At 54.2% G+C, this 25,374-nt stretch overlaps 2 protein-coding genes and 1 long non-coding RNA gene across 12 annotated transcripts; 1 reads left to right on the top strand and 2 right to left on the bottom strand.

Moving 5' to 3' along the window:
• Positions 1–2: 2 nt before the first annotated feature.
• On the bottom strand, positions 3–8,448 carry AP1G2 (adaptor related protein complex 1 subunit gamma 2). 10 transcript variants are annotated; one of them, XM_043471129.1, is made up of 22 exons: positions 8,343–8,447; positions 7,730–7,934; positions 7,205–7,329; positions 6,920–7,061; positions 6,703–6,799; positions 6,457–6,533; positions 6,244–6,339; positions 5,771–5,851; positions 5,399–5,497; positions 5,172–5,227; positions 4,889–5,002; positions 4,580–4,720; positions 4,440–4,494; positions 4,237–4,359; positions 2,763–2,852; positions 2,539–2,666; positions 2,167–2,271; positions 1,749–1,872; positions 1,532–1,667; positions 695–858; positions 376–474; positions 3–288 (listed from the first exon to the last, which is right to left on the bottom strand). In XM_043471129.1, exons 2-22 carry the CDS (start codon positions 7,931–7,933, stop codon positions 187–189), a joined length of 2,358 nt encoding a protein of 785 aa, XP_043327064.1. In that variant the 5' UTR covers position 7,934; positions 8,343–8,447; the 3' UTR covers positions 3–186. The 10 variants fall into 10 exon arrangements, 9 of the variants coding, with proteins under 9 accessions (XP_043327064.1, XP_043327063.1, XP_043327062.1 ...); XM_043471128.1 differs by having other exon boundaries at positions 3–474; positions 2,539–2,852; positions 8,343–8,448; XM_043471127.1 differs by having other exon boundaries at positions 3–858; positions 8,343–8,448.
• Positions 8,449–8,732: 284 nt separating this feature from the next.
• On the bottom strand, positions 8,733–18,984 carry JPH4 (junctophilin 4). The gene is made up of 6 exons (XM_043471134.1): positions 18,230–18,984; positions 17,157–17,707; positions 15,664–16,435; positions 12,106–12,224; positions 11,223–11,755; positions 8,733–10,311 (listed from the first exon to the last, which is right to left on the bottom strand). Exons 2-6 carry the CDS (start codon positions 17,533–17,535, stop codon positions 10,228–10,230), a joined length of 1,887 nt encoding a protein of 628 aa, XP_043327069.1. The 5' UTR covers positions 17,536–17,707; positions 18,230–18,984; the 3' UTR covers positions 8,733–10,227.
• LOC122443190 lies at positions 18,740–25,042 on the top strand. The gene is made up of 3 exons (XR_006269946.1): positions 18,740–18,851; positions 22,513–22,598; positions 24,857–25,042. It is a non-coding gene; the product is annotated as an uncharacterized LOC122443190 (long non-coding RNA).
• The last annotated feature ends 332 nt before the right edge of the window (positions 25,043–25,374 follow it).

The raw sequence follows: 25,374 nt of genomic DNA, 5'->3' as shown, positions 1-25,374 counted from the left end.
AATATGGCTTTGCTCCCTTGGGCTTTATTGGGCTTTCATCATTTGTGGGGTTCCCCCCACCCCAGTTTCTGCAGCAGCAAGCACAGGACCAGAGTGCCACCTGCTGGTCACCCTCAGATATGGCTCCAAGTAGCTGGGGCTCCCGATCTGGGGACACAGGATTTCAGGTTCTGAGTGGAGGCTGAGTTACTGCCATGTCTCCACAGGCAAGTTGTTCACCTCAAAGATTTCCTGTACCGACTGGCCAAAGTGGTCGTAGGTGAGGCGCAACTTCAGCCGCAAGGGGGCCTAGGAATAGGAGAGCGAAGACCAGGGTAAGCACAGATGACTCCTCCCTGCCCTAGGTCTCAGCCTCGAGGGGCTCCTGGAGCTCACCTTGTTAGGATTGAGGATTCTGAGCAGCTGGGTCATCGGAAGGCCACCCTGGGCTGGAACAGTGTCTCCACTGGGGGCCTGTAGCTGTAGCTGGAAACTCTGAACATAGGAGGTTGGACAGAGCACACAGTGAGGCTGGCTCAGGCAACCACTCCACACCCAATAGTTTTAAACCCTCTTCCTGCAACTCCCCAAGTGCCTGTCTCTGCAGTCCCTCCCTTCTCATCTCATCCTCCCACCACCCCTGCCACCTCCTCTCCTTAGTGGCTTTTTTTCCTGGAGTATCCAGGCTACCTCTGAGTCCTGGTCTTCTACAAACCTTGGGCACAGCCGCCTGGCAGATGAAGTGGGTGACGTCACCCCCTGAGGTGTTGGTGGCAGTGACAGTGATTAACAGCAAAGTAGGAGTTCCAGGGGGTCGAACAAAAGAAAGAGTCAGCTGAAGTCCTTCACGCTCAAATACTTTGAGATTTGGGATGGGAGCTACGGTAGGGAGAGAGAAGGGACTCGGTATATGGGCTGAAGACAACAGTTCATTCATTCATGCAAGAACAATTAAATGAGCACCCACTGGGTGCAGGGAACTGCTCCAGATGCTAATGACTGAGTGGACAAGAAGATGAGGTCCCCAGTGAAGCTCACAGCTTAGGGGAGAGAAACAATAAACAAGAAAACAATCACAGTCTGTAACTGGTACTCTGAAGGAAATAACCTGTGGGGGGAACTAACTGAAGTAGGAGAGGGAGAGGAAGCATCTGACATTTTAGCTGAAGCTGAAGATGGAGAATGAACCAGCTATTTTAATGTGCTGGGGAAAGAACATTCCATGTGAAAAGAATATGAACACCAAGGGTTTGAGGTGAGAGGGCCTGAGAGTTGAGAGGGGGCCAGTGGAGCGGGTAGTGGGAAAGCCTGTGAGGGGCAGGGAGGAAGCAGGACCCTGGGCCAGAATTAAGAAATCTGAACAAAGGGAAGACATTAGAGGGTGTCCAGGAGGGGACTGGTATGATCTAATGAATCCTTTTACTAAGATGGGGATGTGATGGGAGTACACACCAGGGAAGAGGGAATCTGAATCTCGGTCCTCAGCTTATAAGGGGAAGCACCTATTTCCACCACCCCTTCTTTAAGACATCTCCCCTTTGCTGAGGCTTACCAGAGGGTAGGGGAGCGCAGGGAAGGTCAAGGAGGTGTATCAAAGTGTCTCCTGGGGTGGGATCCAGAGGGGGAGGGTGCTGGGTATTCTCAGAAGGGCCATCCAGGAGATCTAACAGATCCAAGAGCTTTGAGGCCTGGAGAGAGGGCAGAAGGGTCAGGGCTGGGTATGGAAGCTGGATCATGCTCTTCCCCCGGGGATCCCCCGGCCCCCTCACCTGGGTCTCCGTGGGGACAGGGGCTGCTTCTGAAAGCTGGGCTACTTCTTTGCTTTCCTTTGCTTCCTCATTGACCTGAGGGCCACCCCGCTCCACAAGAGGCATCTTTTCCAGGACAGCAGCCCTGAGAGGAAGAAGGCAGGTGTATCCCTCTGGGTATACCCTGGGTTTTTCACAAGAGATATGTGGGAGGAGGGGAAAGAATAGGACAGTCCTGGGCTCATGGTGGGTCAGGAGTACCCCTCTGATTTCCTAAGACGGAACAGTCTTGCTGGCTTTCAGATGAACAAGGAGGGTGGGAAGCCCACTTAATGTCCATGAACTGTGGGCGGGCACAGGTAAGGCTGAGACCCCTGCACCCAGAACGGGGCACTAGGGAGCAGACTGGGGGTTGGGTCCCACACTGTCAGCGGCGCACCTCAAGTGGTCGTACTTCCGGAAGAGGGCATTGTACTCCACTGCCCGCTGCTGCAGCTCCACGTCCTGGCAGCTCCCGTAGATGGACATCACCTGGCAGATGCGGCTGGGCCACAGGGTGGTCCGTGACTGGGACTGGCCATCTGCCCTGCCCTTCACCTCTAGGATGCGGCAGGGAAGGAAGAGCCCCCCCCAGAGGAGGGAGAGACCCACGATCCTTGGCTCAAAAGGAAGGACCTAAGGGCAGGGGGCTGGGGATGGAGGTGCAGGCCTGGAGGGAAACTCAGAAACTGGGGGGCAAGGTGAAGGGTCATCTCACTGGAGGTACCAAGAAGAGGCTCTGTGGGAGGAGCCGGGCGGGACCCACTCTTACTTGTTGTCCCCATGGAGCCGGGTGCTAAGCTTCATGAGGGCCGTGAGGGCATATCCCCTGGTGGCCGGCAGGGACATATGAGACTGAAGCACCCTTTCCAGCAGTGTCAACACCACGTCTTCCTCCACCTTCCGGAGGGGGCGCGGACACAGAGGGTGACCCTGGGGCCGGCCCTGCCTCCCCTCACATGTCCCTCTTCCGTGTACCCCTAACGCAGGGCCCACCTGCAGGGGCTCAGTCTCCTCACAGGTCCCCTCCAGCAGGAGATCTCCGTATTCCCCGATGCACCAGGCTGCCACCTGCACCAGTGGTTGCTGTCGGGGATGAGAAACACGCTGGGCCGGCATCTGGGTCCCTTCCTCACTTCCCGACCCCGTGACATCCCTTTAGGCAGTGCAGAGATAGCGGAGTTTGCAGGGGTGGGAAAGGGAAGGGCCTTGGCACAGGGAGCCGTTATGAGCAGTTTTGTTAGTTTGGGGCTCTGTCCTGGCTCCTGGGCTTCCTCTGCCCTCTAGTGGCCAAGTATAGGAACTACTTGGCCTACGACAGATCTCACAATCATCATACTAAGTGAAGTTAAGCCAGAGAAAGACAAACAGTATGATATCATTTCTGTGAGGAATCTAAAAGATAATACAAATGAATCCATACACAAAACAGAAACACTCACAGAAATAGAAAACAAACATGGTTACCAAAGGGGGAAGGAATTGGAAGGATAAATTAGGAGTATGGAGATAAACAGATACAAACTACTATATATAAAATAAATATGCAAGGGTTTACTGTATAGCACAGGGAACTACATTCAATATCTTGTAATAATCTATAATGGAAAATAATCTTGGGACTTCCCCGTTAGTCCAGTCGTTAAGACTTTGCCTTCCAATGAAGAGGGTTATGTGTTTGATTCCTGGTTGGGGAGCTCAGATCCCACATACCTCTGGGCCAAAAAAACAAAAATATAAAACAGAAGTAATATTGTAACAAATTCAATAAAGATTTGAAAAAAATGCTCCACATTAGAAAAAAAATAATCTTATAACTGGATCCCTTTGTTGTACACCTGAAACTAACACAGTATTGTAAATCAGTTGTTTCAGTTTTTAAAAGTACCATAGGATAAAATTCAGAAAGAAATACCAAAAACAAAACAACCCCGCCCCCCCACCCCCAGGCCTAACCACAAGGGGTGCAGTGAGGATGAAGCGAGGGGGTCCTCCCTTGAGGAAGGGGTGGGTGGTTTCTGCCTAGCCTACTAAAGTAATATGGAAAACGGTATTGGCATATTGGTTATTGGTTGGCACCTGTGAATTCACTCAGCATTCAAGGTAGTAATAAGAACTAATATACACAAAAAGAGCTTTTATCTATATCCCGTTTGATGAAGACAGCTCTGGGAGGTAGGCAGGGTAGAGTGCTGAGTAGACCCGGTATGAAGAAAGTTCAATGAGTCATCTGTGGTTGCACAGACTAGATAACAGAAGCAGGACAGAAATCGAGGTGTTCTAACTATAAGCAGGGCTCTGTCCTTCAGTGACTCCTCTACTAAGTAGAAAGCTGTGAGGGTAAAAAAGAGAGAGAGACAGAGCTGTGACTCTAGGGGGAAAAACAGTTGGGAATCTGGTGTATGGACCAGGTGGCCCAGGAAGGGAGGAGAGGGGTGGGCAGCCCTGGGCCTGGTGGTGGGAGCAGTACCTGGGAGATGTCCTCAGCCAGGGCGCTGTAGAGGCGGCGCACGGAGTAGGCGTGAAGCTCCTGGGCGCCCCCAATCAGCTGGATCAGGTTGGCCACTGCCTCATCGCGCACATAGCTGCCTGCCTGGAGGGGTGAATGTGGCTGGGTCAGCGTGGTGAACCCTGCCCGCTCCCACCCAGCTCTCAGCCCAGCCACTGCCTCACCGTCGTCAGCACACGGAGGATGGTATCTATGTGCCACCGCTTGGTTGGGGCAAACCTAGGGGACATCAAGGCTCTTCAGTCCTGGCGATGACCCTCCCTGGATGCCACCCTCTCTCCCTCCTGCACACCCATCCCCTCACCTCTCTGCTGCCAGTAGGATGCCGGAGGCACAGTCGGCCCGTAGATCAGGGGGGCAGGACTCCAGAAAGCCCTGCAGCTCCTGAGTCATGGTCCGCACGTTGGAGCTGTTCACCAGGGCCAGGCTCAGTTCCAGGGCCCGCCTGGAGAAGCAACGTGTGTTTAGACAAGGTCTCTCAGGTCACCCCGTGACATTCCTTGGGGCCCCCCCTTCCCAGGCACCTGTCTCCTTAGCCCCCTTTCTCCAGCTGCTGAGCTGGCCTGGTGCTTGGGCCCTCTGCTCTTCGCTCTGGTTCCTCTGCCCTGCTTACCGGCTGAGGGAGGCGTCAGGTTCCCGCAGACATTCCACCACGGTGGGCCGGTGCCGCTGCACCGCGCTGTGATCAGACTGCACCAGCTTCAGCAAGGACGTCAGGGCCACATATCTGCTCAGAGCAGGAGGGGCCTTAGCATACCCTGGCCGGCAGCCCTCTCCCCACCCGTCCTGCCCTGGTATGGAAATGAGAGGCTGGTGAATCTGGAGATTCTGGAAGAAGGAGGGCAGAGGGTCAAGGGCCCAGTGGCACAGCCCTGCTAGACACCTGGGCCTATTACCTAATGTTCCTGTCACTGTTGAGTAGGAAGCGGCCAAGGATGTTGACAGCTAGAACCTACGGGAGGCAGAGGCTGGGAGTCAGGAAAGGAGCAGCCTGCTCATTCCGGAGTGGGGACCGTGTGGCACAGGGTGCCCGGGGAGGGGGAGGAGAAACCGGGGAACAGGACCTGTCTGCCCGGCTGAAGTGGGTGGGAGGGGCCCCGGGGAGAGGCCTCAGGGAAGGTACCCTCAGGCCCGCAGCAGAGCGGATGTCCATGATAGTCAACACCGTCTCAAACAGAACTGCGCTGCCCGCATTTCGGCTGGTGTCTGTGTTTGTGGCTACCTGCGTGGATGGGAGAGAAGCTCTAAGGGGCTCTGTCCTTTCCTCATGTCATCCCTCAAACAGCTGACAAAAGTCTATCCATCCCCTCCCCCACCTATGTGCCAGGGGCTACTGCACTGCAACAGACTGTGTCCCTGACCTCAGGAGAGATCACAGTCCAGAAAGAAATGGAGACACGATCATGTGGCCACCGCACGGGGAGTGGTCATGGGAGGGATGCCCAGGCCAGTGGGATCACAGAGCAACACACCTAACCCAGGCCCCCAGCCCCACCTGGGCCAGCAAGTCATTCATGGTCTCACTGCTCTCCTCGTGGTTCCGGCCCAGAATGCGAAGCAGACGAAGTATCTGGACCTGAAATTGGGTTAAATCAAAGTTGGGAGTAAGGGGCTGAGGAGAGAAATCCAACGTTGAGAGCATTGTGAGGGGTCTAGCTGGTTCCCAACAGCTTCTTTGCGCTCTCCCCTCCCAACCTTCGCTGGTCCCTTGGGCCCTGGGAGGGTTCAGAGGTGAGTGAGGCCAGGAGATCTGGGGACAGTTTTTTTGGGGAAAAAAAAAAGGTTACCAAGTTGGATTTTCTAGTTTTCAGGCATTCCCCCTCCCCACATTGGACCTGGGATGACTTGGTGCCTGCCACCCTCCTGCCCAAGTTACTGATGAACCAAAGTGTTGTCTGGGAGGGGACCACTGCCATGGGCTGCCTAAGCTTTTTGTTCCAGGGATACAGCAGGGAAGGAGCGGCCCACCTGCAGGAATGGGTCGCTGACTCCAGATATGCTGTGTTCTGTGGAGCATCCTGTCATCACCAGAGTTCGGAGGGTGTGCACCAGCTGGGGTACCACCTGGAGTGAGGGCAGAGCCTGACCTGGGCGTTCTTCCTAATCCTCTCTCCCTCCAGCCCCCTCCGACCCCACTGCCCTTCTCCTCCTGGCCCGGGGCCCACCCCTTCCCCAGCCCACCTTGCGAAAGTGCTTGAGGGCTGCAGGGCTTCGTTCACAGAGCTCAGTGATCAGCGTGACGGTGCCCAGAAGGATGCCTGGGTCAGGGTGAGGGAGCGGATGGTGGGCAGGGCACAGGGGAGTCTACTGTGTGCGTGTCTGCATGCACGTGCTGCCCGTCACCGGGGAGCTCCTGTTCCTGTCCTAGGGCTCCCTTCTGCCCGCAGCCAGAGCGGAGGCAGCGGACGAGGAGCCCCGTGGCCTTACCATGGTGGCGTTCATGAAGCAGCTGGGCACAGGGTGGGAGGAAGATGTCAGAGAGTTCAGGGACCTTCCGGATCATGTGCACTGCAGTCAGAACAGCCTGCAGAGGTCTGGGGGGTTAGAAAGGGCGAGGGTCTGCCAGGATGGAATCCCCCACCTCTACCACGTGGCAGACAGGACAGCTTCTGTAGGAGCAAGAGCCTAGACCCTGCCGTCTCACCTTCTTGCGCACGTAGGCGCTGGGCTGCAGGAGCAGCTTCTCCACCTCCCGGGCCAAGTCCCGGCACATCTCAGCAGAGCCCATGGCACTCAGCGTGCATAAGGCCAGGCCTTGGACAGCCTCAATCCCCTGGCTCAGGTCACTGCAGAGTTTGGGGAGGACAGTCAGCCGAGCCTCTGAGGAGTCCAGTCCTTCCCAGAACCTACAGCAGGCAAACCCCTGGGATTTCCCCGTTCCCCACTCTCCCATCTCCCTGATTCCAAGTGCTTCCCAGAACCCTCTCACTTCTTGATGCTGTTGGTAATGAGCAGGTGGGCATCCTGCCTCTCATCCAGTAGAAGCATGGCCCCCAGGTAGCCCACCCTCTTGTCTGTGAACCTGGGGGAGGCGATCAGTTTCAGGCACTCCATCTACAGGGAAGGGGGCAGACCACGAAGGGGTAGGGGTGAAACCGGAGGCACTTTTCTGTCTTCCTCCTTTACACGCGATTAACCTGTGGGGTCAGCGTACCCCAGGACCGCCCCCTTCAACAATAGAGGTTTAGGAGATTCAGTTAGTTTCAAGGAAACAGAAGAGTGGCAGGAGAAGAGGAGGGGCCTTGAATGGCGCTGGCCAGAGAACGAGGGGTTTTCAGTCAATCTGATGACCAGTTGGGGCTGTAAAGGGCAAGATCTGCGGTACACACTGTGAGGGCCCAGAAACTCCGCAGAATAAAGAAATCGAGAAACAAGTAAGTGAGGGGGGTGTTCGATACCGTGCCCCACCAGCTTCTCTCGTCAAACTCGGACGGGAGGCGTCCACGCCCAGTACCTGTCCAAAGTGGGCGGGGTAGCCTAACATGTGGGCGTAGAGCAGTTTGGCCAGCTGGCGGTGTCTGTGCAGAGGGTCCCCATCGCGGAAAGAGGCCCGGATGTGGGCGCACTCTTTCTGGATCACCTCCCGCTCCTGGGCCTGGGTCTTGGCCTCACGAATCTCCTGGATTAGTTCCTGAAGCTTCAGCGAGGACGCCACCATCCTGGCGGGCAGAGCCCGGAAACGGAGAGGGCCTTAACCCTCTGGCAGTAAGCATCCGGCCTTTTCTGCACAGGCTTGCAATAAACCAAATTGCTGAGGGCCTGGGTCCCAAGACACCCTAAAACTGATCCCTGTCCCCTAAAACTGATCCCTGTCCCCAAATCCCGCCCGGTCCTCGCCGCCTGAGGCCTCCATTACGCATGCGTCCCCGCCCCACCCCGCACCCGTCCCTACCGAGCCTGCGCTGGAGCCCCGCCTATTTCACCCTCAACGGCGGGTCTCCACCTGGCTTCCCATCCCTAGTTCAGTTATTCCCTTCCTTCTGGAGCCCGGCGCTGTTTCTTTCGCAGAGACCCCCATCCCCTTCTCAGGCGGTGTCAGTTTCCCCGCACCAGGACGCCAGCCTCACCTGGCTTCAGTCTCAACTCCGCTCCTGTCCCCCCAGCGCTTCCTGGTCCTAGCCCCGAGGAGGGCTGGGGCTTGGTCTGGTCCTTCCCTCTCCCCGCCCCTATCGCGGGACCCCGCCCCTCCTGGACCGCCCTGCAGAGCAATCTTGAATCCTCTGACCTCAGGCCTTTCTGATTTGGAGTTTAAGGGAAGGATCTCTTTAACTACTTAGGGGCGCCGAGACTGTCACAGGCCTGGGACTTCCCAAGAGGGCTCGTTCACCGGAGAGCTTCTGAGAGCTTGGGTTTGAATCCATCGCACCCAAAGGAGAGGACAATTCCCCCCCCTTTTTTTGAACTTTTTTATTAATATATTTTTTTTGTTAAATTTCTTTGTATTTTTTTTTTTTTTCCTGCAAGACTTGGTGTTGGCGGCACTGTTGTAGTTTAACGTCAATCCCAAATTCCATGAAATAGAAATCAGAAGTAAAGGTTGAGAGGGGAGGAAGGAGGGAGGCAGGCCAAGGAGTAAACAGAGTTTAACTAGAAAAAAAAGAAGAGTTTGTGTGTGGTGGGCATTCCCAGGCAAGGCCATTCCTTGAGGGAGGGGGTTGGCAGGCAGCTTGCTCTCTGCCTCATGCAGGGGAGGGAGGAAAGATCCCCTGGGGACCCTCAAGCCCCCTCTTCCTAGGGCTTCCTGTCCCCAGGGGAAAAGCTAGTACCAGGGATCAGCCACAACCTCCAACAGGGCTCTCTACCCACCTTTCACCCCAGTTTGACTCTCACCTCTGCTCTGCCTGGAAAGTGTGTGAGAAATTGGCTTCCTTTGATCCCCTCACATTTCACATATGATGGGGGAAGGGATCTAACCCACTTAGAAACTACTGACCAGCTTCTCCTGCCCTGTGAGTTCCTTATTGTCTTATGTGCTTCATTTTCCAGAACTGCCTCCCCCCGCCACTACTGCCAGAGTTGGGGAGTGGGGTCCTTGCTCTGCAGTAGAAATGTCTTCTTCAGGTCCCTTAGGAATTTAATCAAAGGCCACACGTGAGTCCAGACCAACCAAATAAACTTTTAGGGGGAGAGAGAGAGGTGGGAGAGATCAGTGGGTGGGCTTGGCTGCATGGGACACTATCTTTCCTTTTCACATTGCTCTTGACATGGCATGCCATCCTAGGGGGTTGGGTGAGAGGCTGGCTGTTGGGGAAAGGAAGAGGGAGAAGATGCTTGGGAGCTGTTCTGCTTTGCATTTCCCTTATCTCCTTCAGGGAAGCATGGAGTTTGGCAAGAACCTAGCTCAGTGCTTGGAGGTGAGGTAGGCTCCTCCGAGGTCAGAGATGGAGGCTGCACCCCTTCCAGATTTGTCACTAGGCCTCAGAGGGACACCAGGCTCCTTGGGTCGGGGAGTCCTAGCAGCATGGCCAGCACCTCGCCCAGTTGGCAGTCTTCTCCAGTATCCAGTGTACCCCTTCCCCATGGTCTTCCTTTCCACTCAGCTTCCAGGAGACTCCTCAGGACACCAAACCCCCACCCTCATCCAAATTCAGGTCTAAAGAAAAGGCCAGGGAGGGTGTGGGGGCAATGGTCTGACTTAGAATTGTGTGTCTCAGAGAAGAGACTCTGAGCGAGAAAAGCCCTTCGTATGTAAACAATCTAGAGAGAGAAGGGTTTGGTAGGGAAGGGAGCGGGAAAGACAGAGACAGAGCCAGAGGGAATGAGAGAATCTAAAAGGAGAGAGGGAAAGAAAAAGCAAGAGGTAAAACCAGAGAGGGACAGAAAAGAAAGTGAAGGGAGAAGAGAAAGAAAGACAGGAGAAAAAAACAACCAGGGGGAAGAAAAAGAGAGAAAAGGCAGGTCAGAGGAATGAAGAGGCAGCGACCAAAGCCAGAACTAGGCCAGGCAGGTGCCTCAGGTGAGGAGCTGGGAGAACAGGAATGCCAGGCTGAGGTCCAGGAGGGCCACGGCTCCCACCACCAGCGGGTTGGCAGCTCCCTAGAGAGATGGGGAAAGGCAGTCTCAGTGCCTGAGGACCAGGTGCAGCTACGAGTCCCACCTCCTGCCCTGGCTAAGGTGGCAAAGCAGAAGGGTCCCAGACACCCCTCCTCAGAGGCCTGAGCAGGGATATCTCCAACTTTTGCTCTGATTGCAAAATAGCCCTCTACTCCCAGGCAGAGCCCTGCCTTCCCTCTGGCTCCCTCAAGTGAGCCCATCCCCCGCTCCTCTCCCCTCCCTGCAGCACGTGGCCCAGGCAGAAGGTGCCTGGCCTTAGTAGCAGACGTTGGCAGCAGCCGCCTTTACTGCAGTGAAGCAGAGAGGGATGAAGGGGTGAGGATGTGGTTGCTAGGAAACAGGAGAAGGCCTGGAGTCCAATCAGAGTAGAGGGTTCTAGGGAAACTCCACCCCTCCCAGTTTTCTGCCTTCTTCCCTATTTCCCTTCTTCCCTGGAGAGGGAGGGAGAGTCAGGGTAGGGAGGGAACAAGCTTTTCCTTTTTTATTCCTGGGCACCAAAGAGAGAAAGTGTGGAGGTGGGGGTGGGGGTGGAAATGATATGAAAGGAGAGCAGGGGAAGATGTTCTGGCTCTACTGATAGTTATTCATTTGTAACCTTGGTGAGTTACTGTAAGTGCTCTGGGCCTCAGTTTCTCCATGTGTCAAGTGAAGGAGTTGGATGTGAAGGTCTTGGAGGTTCCCTCCCAGCTTGAAAATTCTCTATTTCTTTTTTTTTTTGAGGCGGGATGTAGTCCAAGACTGGGTAGGCAAAAAGAAAGCTAAGTGCAAATCAAAGCCCCACAGGGGATCAGAGAGAGGTCTGGAAGTGATGATAGGCCAAACTTTGAGGGGTAGCAGGGCCAGAAAGGATGGGAGACTCAGAAGGCACAAGCGGGGGTGGGAGAGTTTCTTACCGGCTGGGCGGGCCTCTCCGTTGCAGTAGCCTCCTCAGCCTCTTCCACCAGGCACCCGGCTTCAGGACCCCTTGAGGACAGGCCCCTCAGGACTGGCAAGGCTGCAGGCTCTGGCTCCGAGCCCCCTGGCGTGCTCAGCTGGGGAAAGGGCTCTTCATCCTCCCCCTCCTCCTCTCGAAGACTTCCAGAACTGTCGCTGCAGCCTCCAAGGAGTGGGGAGCCATCTCTGGGCTCTGGCCCTTGCATCCCAGCCTCATCCTCAGCCTCATAGCCAGCTAGTTCCTCTGCCTGCTCACCCGGGCCCCCCCACTCCTCAGGCCAAGCTTTGGGGCTGGAGAAGGGACCCCGGTCCCCTCTAGAAGGCAGTGGGCTCCGGCAGGTAGGGGGTCGCCAGGGTTGGTGGGAGGAGGCAGGACTGCTGGGCAGTTCAGGGGAGCCCTCTGAGGGGGTCAGTCCATTCTCGTATACCCCAGGGCTGTCCTCATCCAGGGGCTCGGTGTCGGAACCTTCAGAGTCCTGTCTGGGTCTGCGGCCTGGGGTAGGGACAGCTACGAATCAGACGGGCTGAACTAGCCTTGGGCTGCCAAAGCTACAATTTTATCTTTCTGTCTGGTCACCTCCCAGGACTCTGGTACCCCAACTTTACAGCTTCTTAATGCCAGGTCCCAATCCCCAGTCCTTATTACCCTATTTCTCAAATGCCTACTTTAGTCCTCAAACAGCTGGGCTTGGTCCCCACCCTCTGTCCCCTTAGACTCTCATACCCTGGCTTTTCCCATCCCCAGTTCCCTGCAGCGATTCACTGCCCCCTTTTCCAAGCCCAGGTCCCTGCAGCTCCCAGGAAGCCAACCCCCTACCCCGCCCCAGGCTACCCACACCTTACCTGGGGCTTCCAACATCGGCTGCAGATCTTGGGCTATCAGTTTAGCCATTCGAGCCGCCTCCACAGCCTTCTCGGCAACGCTGCTGGCTGCCACTGCCTTGAGAAGGGCGTCTGCTGCCCTGTTGGGTTCCGGGGACAGGGTCTTAATAGACCTACTCCAGTCCCTTGACCCACGTCCCTCCCAACCCGCCACCCCCCATGTCACAACCCCCAGATCTGAGATCACCTCTGGCAGCCTCACCCTTGCTCACCCTCTGCCAGCTGCTCCCCTTCCACGGCCTGGCAGGGCAGCTGGCCTTCGCTTTCCTCTCCAATACCTGGGCTGTGTTTGCTGTCATCACACCTTCCCGTTCTTCTCGCACCCCTCCACCATTTCACCCAATAGTAACACTTCCCTTCCTTCAGCTGCAGGGGCCAGGCCCTCCCTGCTGCCTGCAGCCCTGTTATTCCATTCCTGTCCTGCTCCCTCCCAAAGGCAAATGAGGCCTCACTCTCTTAGCGTCTCTCTGTAGCTTACCTGCTTGGTGCTCAGAAGCTATGCCACTTTGCTGTGTTGATACTTCCTGTGTTATGAGAATTTAAAATCTTCTTTTCTTCAGCCACTACTGTTATCACATCCTTCTCCCCTGCCCCTGATCACTGTCACTGCCCCTCACCCCGTCTCCTCCTTTTTGAGCTCTGGAACTGGATGGGTCTCCCCTTTCTGCCACTACCTATTCTCTCTCCCTGCTAACATGCGTGCTTTCTCCCCATTGTGATCATACCTTCTGGGTGAGCGCTTAATCTCCCTTCCACAACCAGCCTTCAACCCTGCCCTGCTCCTTGTTAGTTGTTCAGTCGTTTCCAACTCTGTGTGATCCCATGAACTGTGGCCTGCCAGGCTCCTCTGTACATGGGGTTTCCCAGGCAAGAAAACTGGGTTGGGTAGCCATTTCCTCTTCCTGGGAGTCTTCCCAACCCAGGGATCGAACCCAGGTCTCTTGCATTGCAGGCAGATTCTTTACTATCTGAGCCACCAGGGAAGCCCAGCCTTGCTCCTTAGTTACAGGTAACCTTGAAGCATTATCAGTCCTTTCCTCTCTGTTGTTTCTCAGTTTTCCATCTGATGTCAGATGTTTCCTCAATTTTCCCCTCCCTTTCACCCTCTGCTGTTAATCACAGATGCCTTATTAATTAATGTATTAGTTCTGTAATCTTGACTGAAGATGGGGTGTAGGATCAGAGGCAGAGGTAATCTTGACTGAAGGACCAGAGGTAAACGTAATCAGATATACTTGCCACAGGCTTGAATGTATCAAGACCCATGACTCCCTCTGGCCCCCGGGCTTGTTTTATCTGGCCTAGGAAAGCGGTCTGGGTATCTGGGTACAGAGAGGCTCATGGTGTCCTCTGTCAGCTTAGGTCTACTTCCTGTTTATATACCTTGGGAGATGTGGTCAGCTTCCTCCCCTCAGACCTGATCGGTCAAGGACTGTTAGAACCTGCTTGGAGGGATCTCAGATAACCCTGTTCTTCTGAGTATTATCTGCTTTCAGGATTTATATGCTTAGCCCTATTCTGAAACTGAGCTGGTCTCAGAATTTAAGACAGGGGATTAGGATTACAGTTTGGGGTTGCATTGTGTTCTGTTGGTGGCCAGGAAACTGCAACATTGACAAGGGCCTGTGCTTTTCACTTCAGAGGGTATGGTTGGTCAGATCCTAGCCAGTAGATCCAGTCTGTGCTCAGGAGTCAGGCCAGGCTCAGGCTACCTGAATGATGTACTCTATGTGCACCTGCTGCTGAGGCTCTGCTGTTTCCATGGCAACCAGCAGCCAATCAAGTTTGCCAGGCTTGTTGCTGGGGAGATCAACCAGCTTCCTCCTACTGCCTGATCTTTCTGGCTACTGAGACCAGTTTTTCCTGCACATGCCCACTCCCTATCCAGCCTAAAGTGCTCCCTGGTGCTCTGCCCTCCCCCTTCCCTGGATCAAGGCCCTGGACTCTAACCATCCAGAAACTCAGATATATCCACACATAGACATAGACATTCTCTGGTTCAGGCCTCTACTCTGGATATGACCTATTCACACACATACACACACATACTTTACACCCAAGCTATTTGGACATATCTTGACTTTTATCCTCTGAAATACTCTTAAATTTCAAACAAGATCCTTCAACTGTGCCCTCCCCTTTCAAGAAAAAACAATATCTAAAAATCCCTATGTGTAAATTGTATAATTAGGAGCTTATGAACTCATTACAAATAGATTTTTGGCTTTCTTCAATCACAAGCCATTAAGCATTTAAAATTAAGCACTTAAAATGAGGCTAGTCCAAATTGAATGTTGTACTTTAAGTGCAAAATATATATTAGATTTCAAAGACTTAGGGAAAAAAGAGGGGGTGCTATAAAAATCTCTCCTTAATTATTTCGTAATTATTTTAGGTTGAAATGATAATATTTTGGATATATTGGTTTAAATAAGATATATTATTTAAATTCATTTCATCTGTTTCTTCCTATTTTTTTCATATGGCTACTAGAAGATTCAAAATTATGTATTAAGCTTACATTATATTCCGACTGGACTGCACTGTTTGAGATAATGAGGTTCCTGATGCATGAAATGTAATCTGATTTACAGAAAGAAAATTTCATTTACAGGCAAGTCTGCTTCCCTCCAACCTTTATCAGTTGGGTTAAGGGAGGCCGAGGAGTCAGAGCTGAGAGGGACTATTTTTTTCAGGTGGGTAGATAAGCTGTGGGCTTGCTTGATAACTCAGTTGGTAAAGAATCTGCCTGCAATGCAGGAGACCCTGGTTCGATTCCTGGGTCGGGAAGATGCGCTGGAGAAGGGATAAGCCACCCACCCCAGTATTCTTGGGCTTCCCTTGTGGCTTAGCTGGTAAAGAATCCGGAGGCAATGTGGGAGACCTGTGTTCAATCCCTGGGTTGGGAAGATCCCCTGGAGAAAGGAAAGGCTACCCACTCCAATATTCTGGCCTGGAGAATTCCATAGACTGTATAGTCATTTCACTTTCACTTTCCAGATGAGCTGTACAGACTAGACCTTCCCCAGGCCTAAGGCTGAAATGGTATCAGACTGTGGGCTGGCTTGGATGTGCTTAGGAATGTGCACCTCTTGTCTCTCTGCCCGGGGCTGTTGCTCCCAGCAGCAGAGTCCTGGAGGCTGGATCTGCTACAAGACGAGGAAGACTAGGAACATGTCTGAGTTCCAAGAGGTTTCCTGGGCCGGCACGAGGCAGCGCTCATTGCTACTCCCACACACAACAATGACACACTCCCCACAAAGGACACTGAGACACACTTATAGTCTAACAGGGCTTCCCTCAAATACCCAGCCACCCACGGTTACACCTAAGTCCACCTGTAGCCTCAGATATAAACACAACAAATACCCAGGGCTACAACTGCCAAGTCCTAGGCCTCCTCTTCCCCACCAGCCCTAGGCTTGGCTCTTGGTCCCTCTTTAAGCAACGCCCCCCTTCCGTATCCACGGGGCACATTCTCCCCTTAACCCAGCTTCGGGCTCTGCACTGGGTGCCCACCTGGCAGCGGCGATCTCCTGGCGCTGGCGGGCAGCGCTCACGGCTCGACGAGCACCCTCGACCGCCCTGTCCACCTTCTCCTTGACTTTGCCCCGGCGAAGGGCCAGAGGGAGGAGGCTGCGCACGCGCCCCCCGTGCACCAGCCGGTTGCGCTTGTACTTGCCCTCCTCGCGGGAGCCGTCGGGGCGGGTGGTGCGCCCGTAGCCGTGCCGCCGGTTGCCCAGCCACTCGCCCTCGTAGCGTAGCCCGTTGGAGCGCTGGCTCACGCCGTAGCCGCTGCGCCGGTCGGCGCGCCATTCGCCCGCATACACCTCAGTGGCCGAGCCCTCGATGAGGGCGGGCGGCGCTGGGGCCGGGGGCCCGCTGGCCTCGGAACCCGGGGGTCCCGTGCTGCCCACCTCGCTGCTCACCTCGCTGCGCAGGGAGCCCCGCTTGCTGCCCAAGGAGCTTCGGCGCCCGCCCGCCCGGAGCCCGCTGAGCAGTAGCGAGCGGCGGAAGAACCCGCCGGCCGCGGGGGTGCGCTTTCGGGAGGACGCGCTGTCACCGTCCCCGGGCCCGGCCAGCACGAAGCCTCCCCGGGAGCCAGAGGCCGGGCTGCCTCCTTCGTCGCCGGGCAGGGGCAGGGGCGGGGGCGGCGTCGGGGGGTCACTGTGGCCGGAGTCCAGGGAGGTGCGGCGGGGCGAGCGCAGCAGCGCCGCCTGATGGTAGGGCACACTCTGGCGCACCCCGTAGCCGTGGCGCTTCCCCGCCTGCCACTGGCCCTGGTAGGTGCCTGTGCGGGGCGGGGTAGGAGGGGGAAAAAGAGTCAGGACCCGCCGTTCCTTGCACCCCCAGCCCCATGCGCCCCTGGAAGCCTCAGAGTCGGGTGGGAGAGGTGGGGGCAGTTGGCGTGGAGGTCGGGGAGGGGCACTGGGAACTGGGGACTGGCCAGGTTGGGTCGCAAGGTGTGGAAGAGCCGAGTGAAGACTGGCAGGTAGCAGGAGATGCGTGGATTAGGGGCGTGCAAGTAGACAGGGGCAAGGGGAAGGGACAGGCAGGCTGGGGTGTGTGAAGGACAGGCAGTCCGGAGGGTGTGAGGGGCAGGGTGACGGGGCCGCATAGACGACACATGACAGGCAAAGAGAACTCTCAGGGGCGAGCTGGCCGAGGAAATGAGAGGGGCCAGGCAGGTGGGGGGTGTGTGTGGGGGGGGGGGGTCTAGCAGACGGGGTGATGAGGGTCAGAGAGGCGGGATGTGAGGCTCAGGCATTCAAGGAAGTGATGATGGCAAGCAGATGGGGGAGAGGGAAAAACAGGCAGGGAACAGGCAAATGAAGGCATGTGTGATGATGGGAGGAGAGGGCAGAAAGATGGGCGCAGGGGCGCTCATCGATGGGGAAGGAGTGTAGGACCACAGTGGAGCACAGGGGCGTCTGGCTGGGGAAAGCAGAAGGGGCAGGCCAGCGGGGAGGCGCACGCGGACGAGCAGACAGACAGTGGGCAGGGCCCCGCACCTCCGTCGGAGTAGGTCTCGGTGCCGTAGCCGTCCTGGAAGCCGTCCTTCCAGAGCCCGGCGTAGCGCAGGCCGGACACGCTCTCCCACACGCCGCTGCGCCCCTTCAGCCCGCCCAGCCACTCGCCGCGGTACGTCCAGCGGCTCTTGCGCTCCACGCCCAGCCCTTCGCGCTTGCCCTGCTGCCAGTGGCCCTGGTAGCTGTGTCCGCCGGGCCCCGTGAAGACGCCCAGTGACTCGAAGCCGTGCGCCCAGCAGCCGCTGTACTCGCCCTGGGCGCCGGGCCCCGTGCACACGCCGTAGCCATGTGCCCGCCCCGCCTCCCAGCCCCCCACGTAGCAGCCCCCGTCGTCAAAGTCGAACTTGCCCCCGGGGGACATGCATGTAGTTGGCGCGGCCTCAGCCCCCCGGTGGCTCAGCGCATCCTGGGGCTGGAGAAGCCGGCTGGGGGCCTGGGAGCCGGGCGAGGCCTGGGGGCGGGGGCAGTTAGACCGGGGCCGGGCGGGGGGGCCCCAGCGCGGGCTGGCAGGGCCGGACCCTCATCCTGAGTGGCTGCGGAGAAAGAGGGGGGAAGTGGCGAGGGAGGCCCCTCCTCTTTGCCCGCCGCTCCCTGGCCCAGTGGCTCCGGGGCATCAGCACCGCCCCCCAACCCCCCACCCTTCGGCAGCATCTTCCAGCAGCTCCTAAGCTTTGGAAGCACAGAGCTCCCCCACCCCTCTTTTCTTATAAAGGGCCGCTCCCAGGGCTTGGGGTCCTCACCCCTAGCGGGAGTCCCACTTTTCCAACCTGGAACCCCAAAGTATCGAGTGTGGATGGCAGTAGGCGGGGGGCCTTAGAGGGGGGCTGGGCAGAATCGTAGGCCACCCGCTTCCCTGCCTGCTGTCAGGACCTCTCTGCCCCGGTTCTTTGGCTTCCCTGGCAAGGGTGGGGGGTGGTTGGAAATGTACGGGGGAGATCGGAGCAAGGTGGGCAGAGGGTTTGGTGGGGGAGAGGATGGGGCTGGGGGAGGCTCTGCAGGGAAAAGGCGAGGGTGGGGATGGTAGACAGGCAGAAGGGAGGAGGCAGGTTACTCACCATGTGGGCTGGGGCTCAGGCTGCCTCCCAGGCACAGCATCCATGGCAGGAGACCTCCACTCCCACCTCGCCCAGACAAGACAAGCCCCCTCCCCTTCCGGAGAGACTGCTCCAACCCAAAGAGCCAAGGTGGGGGAGCCGCAGGAGAGAGTCCCCTCTCTCCCCAGCTAGAGGAGCAGGCGGTGGAGGGAGGGGGCGCGAGGTAGTGGCAGGGGTAGGGGGAGATGAGAACAGTGTAGGGGAAAAAAAAAATCTGCCTTGGATGGAGATAAGGAAGAGGAGCTGGGAGCTGGATGGGAAGAGAAGAGGGGGCTATCAAGAGGGGGTGTTTTTATTATTTTCTTCTTATGGTTAGGAGAGGGAAAAAAAAATCAAAATTCTGATTCCATCCCAGCACAAATCAATGTTTGCTCCCTCCCAGCATCGCGGGGGAGGCTGGGCCAGGCAGATTTAAAGGGGCAGAGAGAAGAGAGGAGAGGGTGGGGAGAGGAGGAGACGGGGATGAAGAGACAGCGGCGGTGTTGGCGTTGGGGGCGGGGCAGGAAAGGATGGGTGCCTGCTCTACCTGCGCGGAGGGAGGAGGCCGGTAGAGTGGAGGATGAGAGGCACCGAGCCCCCCAGGGTGAAAAGAAACCCTGGGGTGCAGGGCGGGAGTGGGGTGAGGCTGAGGGGAGGGGAGAGGTGCCAGGGGGAGGAGACTGAGCAGAAGATGGGGAGGCTGGGGGAGGCCGATGCCAGCCGGGGGAGGAGAGATGCTGGCAGGGCCGGGAGAGGGCGAGAGGAATACAAAGAAAGAGGTGCAGGGATGAGAGCTAAGGCGGGGGGAGATTCTGTCGGAGAGGGGGAAAGGGAGGGAGACCCATTCTGGGGCTGGTGAGGGATGGCAAGGAGAAGAGAGGCAGGGGAGGAGGAGAAGGAGGGAGAAGAAATAGATATGGAGACTGAGAGAGTGAAATAAGGGTTGTGCGGGAGGGAGAAAGCTCTGCACCGGGAGGGCGGGCTTGGGGCGACATCTCGGCAGGAGGAGCCCAAGCAGGGGCTGGAGGGCCGGAAGTGGTGTTTGAGGGGCCCCGGAAAGAAGGATGAACCTGCCAGCTGCTTGGACTGAAGCCAGGAAGCCTTTGGGCCTGGACGCCTGTGTCCACCAAGTCCACTGTCCTCCCTAAGAAACCGCTGCAGTGGACCGAGAGGCCCTGCACCTGCGCTTTCTGAGCAAGCTTGAAATGGGGCCCTGCCAGGAGGCCTGGCTGCACCATCCTCCACCCCCTCCAACTATTTCTCCCTGGGTTCTTCCCAGGGAGGGGAAGGGCAGGCATGAGGGAGTGCATTGTTTTTGAATAGGGAACAGGGGTCTTGCTTGGGCGGTGCCACAAAGATGCTGGGTGTTTGGAGTCTTCTCTTTTGCAAACCTAGAGGCAAAGGGGTGTTTTTTGGGGGGTGTTTTATTGTGGCAAGGTCCCCTTCAACCTTTCGCTGCTCCCTGACCCGAGGGGCCACACAGCCTGGGTCTTCCAGTTTACAGACAGATGTAGGCACATACGTCTTTCCTCTCCTCAGCTTACTCAAGACACTGAATCTACCCTGCCCCTAAGCATTAGGAAGGAGAGCGCTGTCCAGTTATCCACAACAGGATAGAGAGTCAACTGCAAATGAGTGCTTTTCTTCTTCTTTTTGGCTGCTTTCAGGATCTTAGATCCTGGACCAGGGATTGAACCCAGGGCCCCAGCAGTGAGAGTGCTAAGTCCTAACTACTGGACTGCCAGGGAATTCTCTCAAGTGCTTTCATTTTCATACAAGTTCTGGTCTACCCTATCCTTTTCCAGAGAAGAGAATAAGGCCCAGCCAGGGTTTGAGGGGAGATCACTCACCCAAGGTCACACAGCAGAGGTGGCAGAATTAGGATTAGGACAGACTTGAGACACCTTTTGAGCCCTACAATTCCTCCCAGGAATCCCTTGTACTTGGAAACTGCCCTTAAACTCAGGAGATCCGTTTTGAGTACTGAGGTAAAATAAAAGAGCATGAAATTTGGAATAAAAGGAAATTTCTCTTGCACATTGTTTTTCTAAAGGTGGATATGAGGTTGGAGAAACATGTTAAGCTTTCATGGTTGGGACCACCTCTAAGAGCTTAGCACAGAATGGGGCAACTGTGGGTCTACTTGGGACAAGGCTGCTGATGGAGAGGTCCTCCCTCCTTCTCTCTCTCCCTTTCTTTCTTGCTGAATGGAGAGACATGTACATAGTTTACGATGTATCAGGCATGTTGCAGGGGAGACAGATCCAGTGGTGAACAGTGTGGTGCCTGCCCTCATGGAGCTTATTATCTAGTAGAGAAAACAGACAACTAATAAGCAATTCTAGAGTAGTTTATGTTATGATGAACTAGGGGTAGAAATAGAGAATAGCCTAACTTTCGCTGGCTCCCTAGGGAAAGAGCATTGAAGATGAAGCCAGAAGGGAGTTGTGGAATAGGCCCAACTGCATTGCGTCACTCACCCCTAGATTTTCAGGCCTTCCTTCTCCACAACAGCACACAGTACTATTCAGACCCTATGATCCCCCTTTTCTCCAAAAAAAAAAAAAAAAAAAAAAAAAAAAGTGGGGTAGGAAACAAGAAGAGAAAAATAAAGCTATGGGTCTGGGGATGCTTGTGCCCTGTGTTTCAGGGAGGGATGGTGGCAGGGTAAGTGAAAAGTGGGGAGCAATGCTTATTGGCAGGGTGACTCAGTACTGAATTCTAAGCTGCAAATCAAGGTATCGTCTGATGAAGTCCCTGGCAGAACTACCCTGGAAACTGCAGGGCACACACAGTCCTAGCCCCTCATGTTGCCCTGAAAGGCAGTTTTCCAGTCCCTCTCTGGTCTGTCTCTACAGGTCCTATAACCCTTCTTTTAGGGTCAAGATGCCTTTTTTTTCCCCTTTGGAGGATGTAATGGTTTGTTCTGCCACAATTTACTGAAGCGTGGGGGAGTTATAGAAAAGGGAACCAATACAAAATGAAGCAGTTCTGGGCTTGGAGCCCCACTGTGGGTGGTCTTCCACCTGTGTTACTTCACTCAATCCTCATAACAAAACTGTAACTTTGAGCAGCCCAGACAGGAGGCCAAGGACTGGGCTGGCAAAGATAAGACAGACAGGCCTCAGTCTGAACCCTGACTCTACCTCCGGCCAGCTGGGTAAACCTGAGCACAGTCCCTAACTTTTTTGAGCTGCAGTTTGTGTATTTCTAAAATGGGAACACCCTCACCTACACCTCAGCTTGTTGTGAGGATTGAAATGATCATGTATAGTGCCTCGTACATAGTAAATACCCAGTAAATGGGGCTTGAAAAATTGGTGGCATTGTGCCTGTTTTATAGGTGAGGAATCTGAGACCCAGAGGTTGACTTGCTCAGTGTTGCTCAGCTAATATATGGCAGCCCTCAGAGTTGAATATCTGCCAGACTCTCAAGGGAGTATTATTTTAACAAATGCAATTTTGGGGGCCTATTTATTAAATTAAAACATGTAGACATAGGAAAGCACAGTATCAAGAGTAAAAATCACCCACAGTCATTGCATGACTAGCACTCAAGTGTATTAATGTTTTCATAGCGTCTTCTCCTCTATGCATTTTTTATTTAACATAATTATTTAAATACTGCATAAATAATTTTGTATCCAACTTATTTGCTTTGCATTACACTGTAAGCAATTTTTCATATCATTAAAACATCCTTGAATTTTTAATGGCTGCATAATATTTCACTGTTTGGATGCAACATAAATTGTTGAACCATTCTAGCGTAGCACATTTATGCTATTTATAGTTTTTGTTATTAAATATTAACATTTTTTTTCTTTCTTTTGACCATGCCACAAGGCTTGTGGGATTCTAGCTCCTTGACTAAGTTTTGAACCCACTCTCTTGGCACTGAAAATGCAGACTCCTAACCACTGGACCACCAGGGAATTCCCCCAGATTAACACCTTTTATACAAATCCTTGCATTTCTGATGCTTTTCTTAAAAAACGTTTTGGGAATTCCCTGGCAGTCCAGTTGTTAGGGCTTGGTGCTTTCACTGTAGTGGCCTGGGTTCAGTCCTTGGTCTGGGAACTAAGATTCTGCAAGTTGTGCGGTGTGGCCAAAAATACATATAAAGTTTTATCACAGAAAATTTCAAGCCTATACCAAGAGAGACAAAAAATAGAATAAAAAACTCCTATGTGCCCATCCCCCAACTTCAACAGTTACCACTTTTGGCTAATCTTGTTATCTCTTCTATTTATTTCAAAACCCAGGTATCATGTTATTTCAGTCTGTTGATTTCTTGAAGTTGGATTCTTAACAGACCCAGAATTACTGGACCAGAAGATAGAAACACTTGGTAAGATTTTGGATTTATTTGTCTAGAATCACTTCCAGAAAGGTTGTACAAATTTTTACTCTCACCTGTTGTGCATGAGAATGCTGGTCTTATTGGTTCATGTTTTTGTCATGTAGCCACGCGTTCCAGGAAACAGACTCACTCAGAAGGACAATGCAGATAGTAGAGTGCAGTTTATTACACCCTCAGGCCCAAAGCAGAGTCTCCTCTTAGCCAAGGACCCCAACCAGTTTTTGTGAAAACCTTATTTGCCCTAAGTGTGCGTGCCCAAACCCCCCTCCCTGAATTCCCTGAAACTAGTCTGAACAAAGATATAATCAAAGTTAACCCGTGATTCATTTGCCTTAAGCCTAGGTAGTTAACAGTGGGCAATTGTCAATAGGCCTGTGGTCATACCCCAATAAGTATAATAGAATGTATGATTCTATTCAGTTACACAGATAATTAGGGTATTCTTTTAGGCTACGGAGAGTCTAGGGAAGAGCCCTGGGGCTCTTGCTGCCGGGGGCCTGGTTTTCCAGTTGGTGTGTCGTTTCCATAGATACTGGGTGTGGCTCAAAGTCCACAGTCCCGCCCAAGATGCAGTCCTGCTTTCAAGATGGAGCCTGTTCTGTCTGTTTCCTCTTTCAGTCACACACACACACACACCCCTCTTTGGCCAACTTGACAGGTAGAAAATGCTTTTTTTCATGTACCTTTTTTTGGTTGCCAGGCTTAGACTGAGAAGGCACTGTAGTGGAGTGAACCCCCCGAAGCACCCTGAGAAACATGGGTCTTCTGGGACCCCAGCAGGGGCCTGTAGGCTTGGAGGTTCATCTTCCAATGTTGCCTCCCCTCCCACCCCCATAGGACAGGGAGGAGCTTGGGAAGCTCTCTCGCCTCATCCCATTGGCAGCCACCAGGGGTCAGAATGGGGCCAGAGATCCCCATGGTGGGAGCGAGGGTAAGAATGGCCAGTGTCCAGACACTGCATTACCTCTGTCTGGCCACAGCTGTTGGGACACATAGCTTTCCCTGCTCATCAGATCACGATTCTAGAATGTTCAGGATGCCGTCTTTCCCTGTGTGACCACTCCTGCCTCTCCCTGCTCCCGGTTTTGGCTTGCTGAGAAGGGAAAGGGTGTTTGAGATCTGTTTCTGTTTCTTTTCCCACACTCTCTATGGGGCTGGGTTCTCTACAGAGCAGGGATTTTTAACCCAAAGTCTGTGGACTAAAAGACCCAAGGATGGGCCTTCAGGGACTGTGAATCCTCTCAACATGGGCAAATGGGGCATGGATATCCATTTTTCCCCTGTGGGAGAGGACAAGAACTTCAGATTCTGTTGAGGGGATCTATGCCCAGCAAAGTTCAGCATCATCTGGTACCCCCTCATCCCTCCTAAGCTCATTTGCTTCCTATGGTGGCTGTGAAGGGAGCAGCTTGGTGTTGGAAAAAGGGGTGGTCCTGGGGGTTATGCTATGGGGTTGGGCCTTCAACATCATCCAATGGAGCTGAGAGAAAGAACCTAAGTTTTTCCTGGGGTGGGATGAGAGGGAGAGGGGGAAACAGGCTGTCACTGGGGCTGAATTAGATTTGGGTGCACACTGAGGTACCCGGCCTTACACTGAGGAGCACGTGTTTCTTTGCTTTAAATGACTGGTGTGGGGATCAGAGGATCAGGGGAAGAAAGGCCTGGGTATCATCCAGGTCATTGGTCTTCTTGGAGCCTGTACCTCTGCGCCATGGGAGGTGGCAGGGTAAGATGCCCAATAGGCAAAGAAACCAGCCAGGTTACATTCTACTATAGCACTGCTCTGTGCCTTATTTCATCACAGCTTGCTCTGAGTCCTAGCCCCATGTATGTGTGGATGAGAGGTGGGGTTAGGATCCTGGAGATTCTCAGAGCAGGGCAGGCCGGCCCTACCACAGAGAGAGGAGGCGGGGGCTTGGAGAAGCTGAGGTTCAAGGCCAGAGTCATCCGGCATATCAGATATGAAGGGGAAAAAAACCCCTGTGCATTCCTAAATCCCACACTAGTATCCTGTTTTAACTCATAATAATGGTTTATATTTGTACATGAAAATAACCTGAGGATACAGCCAATCCGATCATTCCCCCCATCCCTTTTTGGCAACTGCCCGAAGAGCAGGAGGCAGCCGGTGGAGACCTTAAGCTACAATCATCACATGTGTGCGAATACTTGGCATTCTGCTTCAGGCGTCTCAGTTTCTGATGTTCACTCTGGACTCAGTTGTGCTCCCCCATCTTATTTTCCAGGGTGGAATTTCACCTCTTGCAGCTGCAACTGCTACTTCCCACAGAATTTCCTTATTAAACGGAAAATTAGCATGTGTTAAAGACAGATTCACATCTACTTGACTCTTTCTCTCTGATGAAAATAGAAAAATTGAAAAAAAATTTAAAAAGTGACATCTTCGAAGAAAAATGGGAACGACTGTTCAAAACACGGTGTGCCAGGAATAAATGCAGGGACATATCCTTCTCTGTGAAATTCATTTTCAGGTTAAGAGGCTTCTCCTTCTGCCCCTGGAGCTGGTGGAAAATGGCCCCACCCTTTCCTCCCTTGCCTTTGTGGGATGCCTCCTTCCCACTGTGGCAACCATGGACTCAGTTCCTGCTGTTTACCCTCTGGTCCTCCTGGACGAGGCTGCTCTTGGTAACCATAGAGACCAGGATGTGCCCTTGCACTAGCGTTAGGTGGGAGAGCAAGGGCGTTCACACTGTGAGGTTAGCCTCCCCGCCTCACGTTTCAACTATAACATCTCTGCACCAGC

The sequence above is a fragment of the Cervus canadensis genome, chromosome 6, assembly GCF_019320065.1.
Source record: "Cervus canadensis isolate Bull #8, Minnesota chromosome 6, ASM1932006v1, whole genome shotgun sequence".
In the NCBI taxonomy this organism is placed as follows: Eukaryota; Metazoa; Chordata; class Mammalia; order Artiodactyla; family Cervidae; genus Cervus; species Cervus canadensis.
This window is presented reverse-complemented; position numbering and strand designations above follow the sequence as displayed.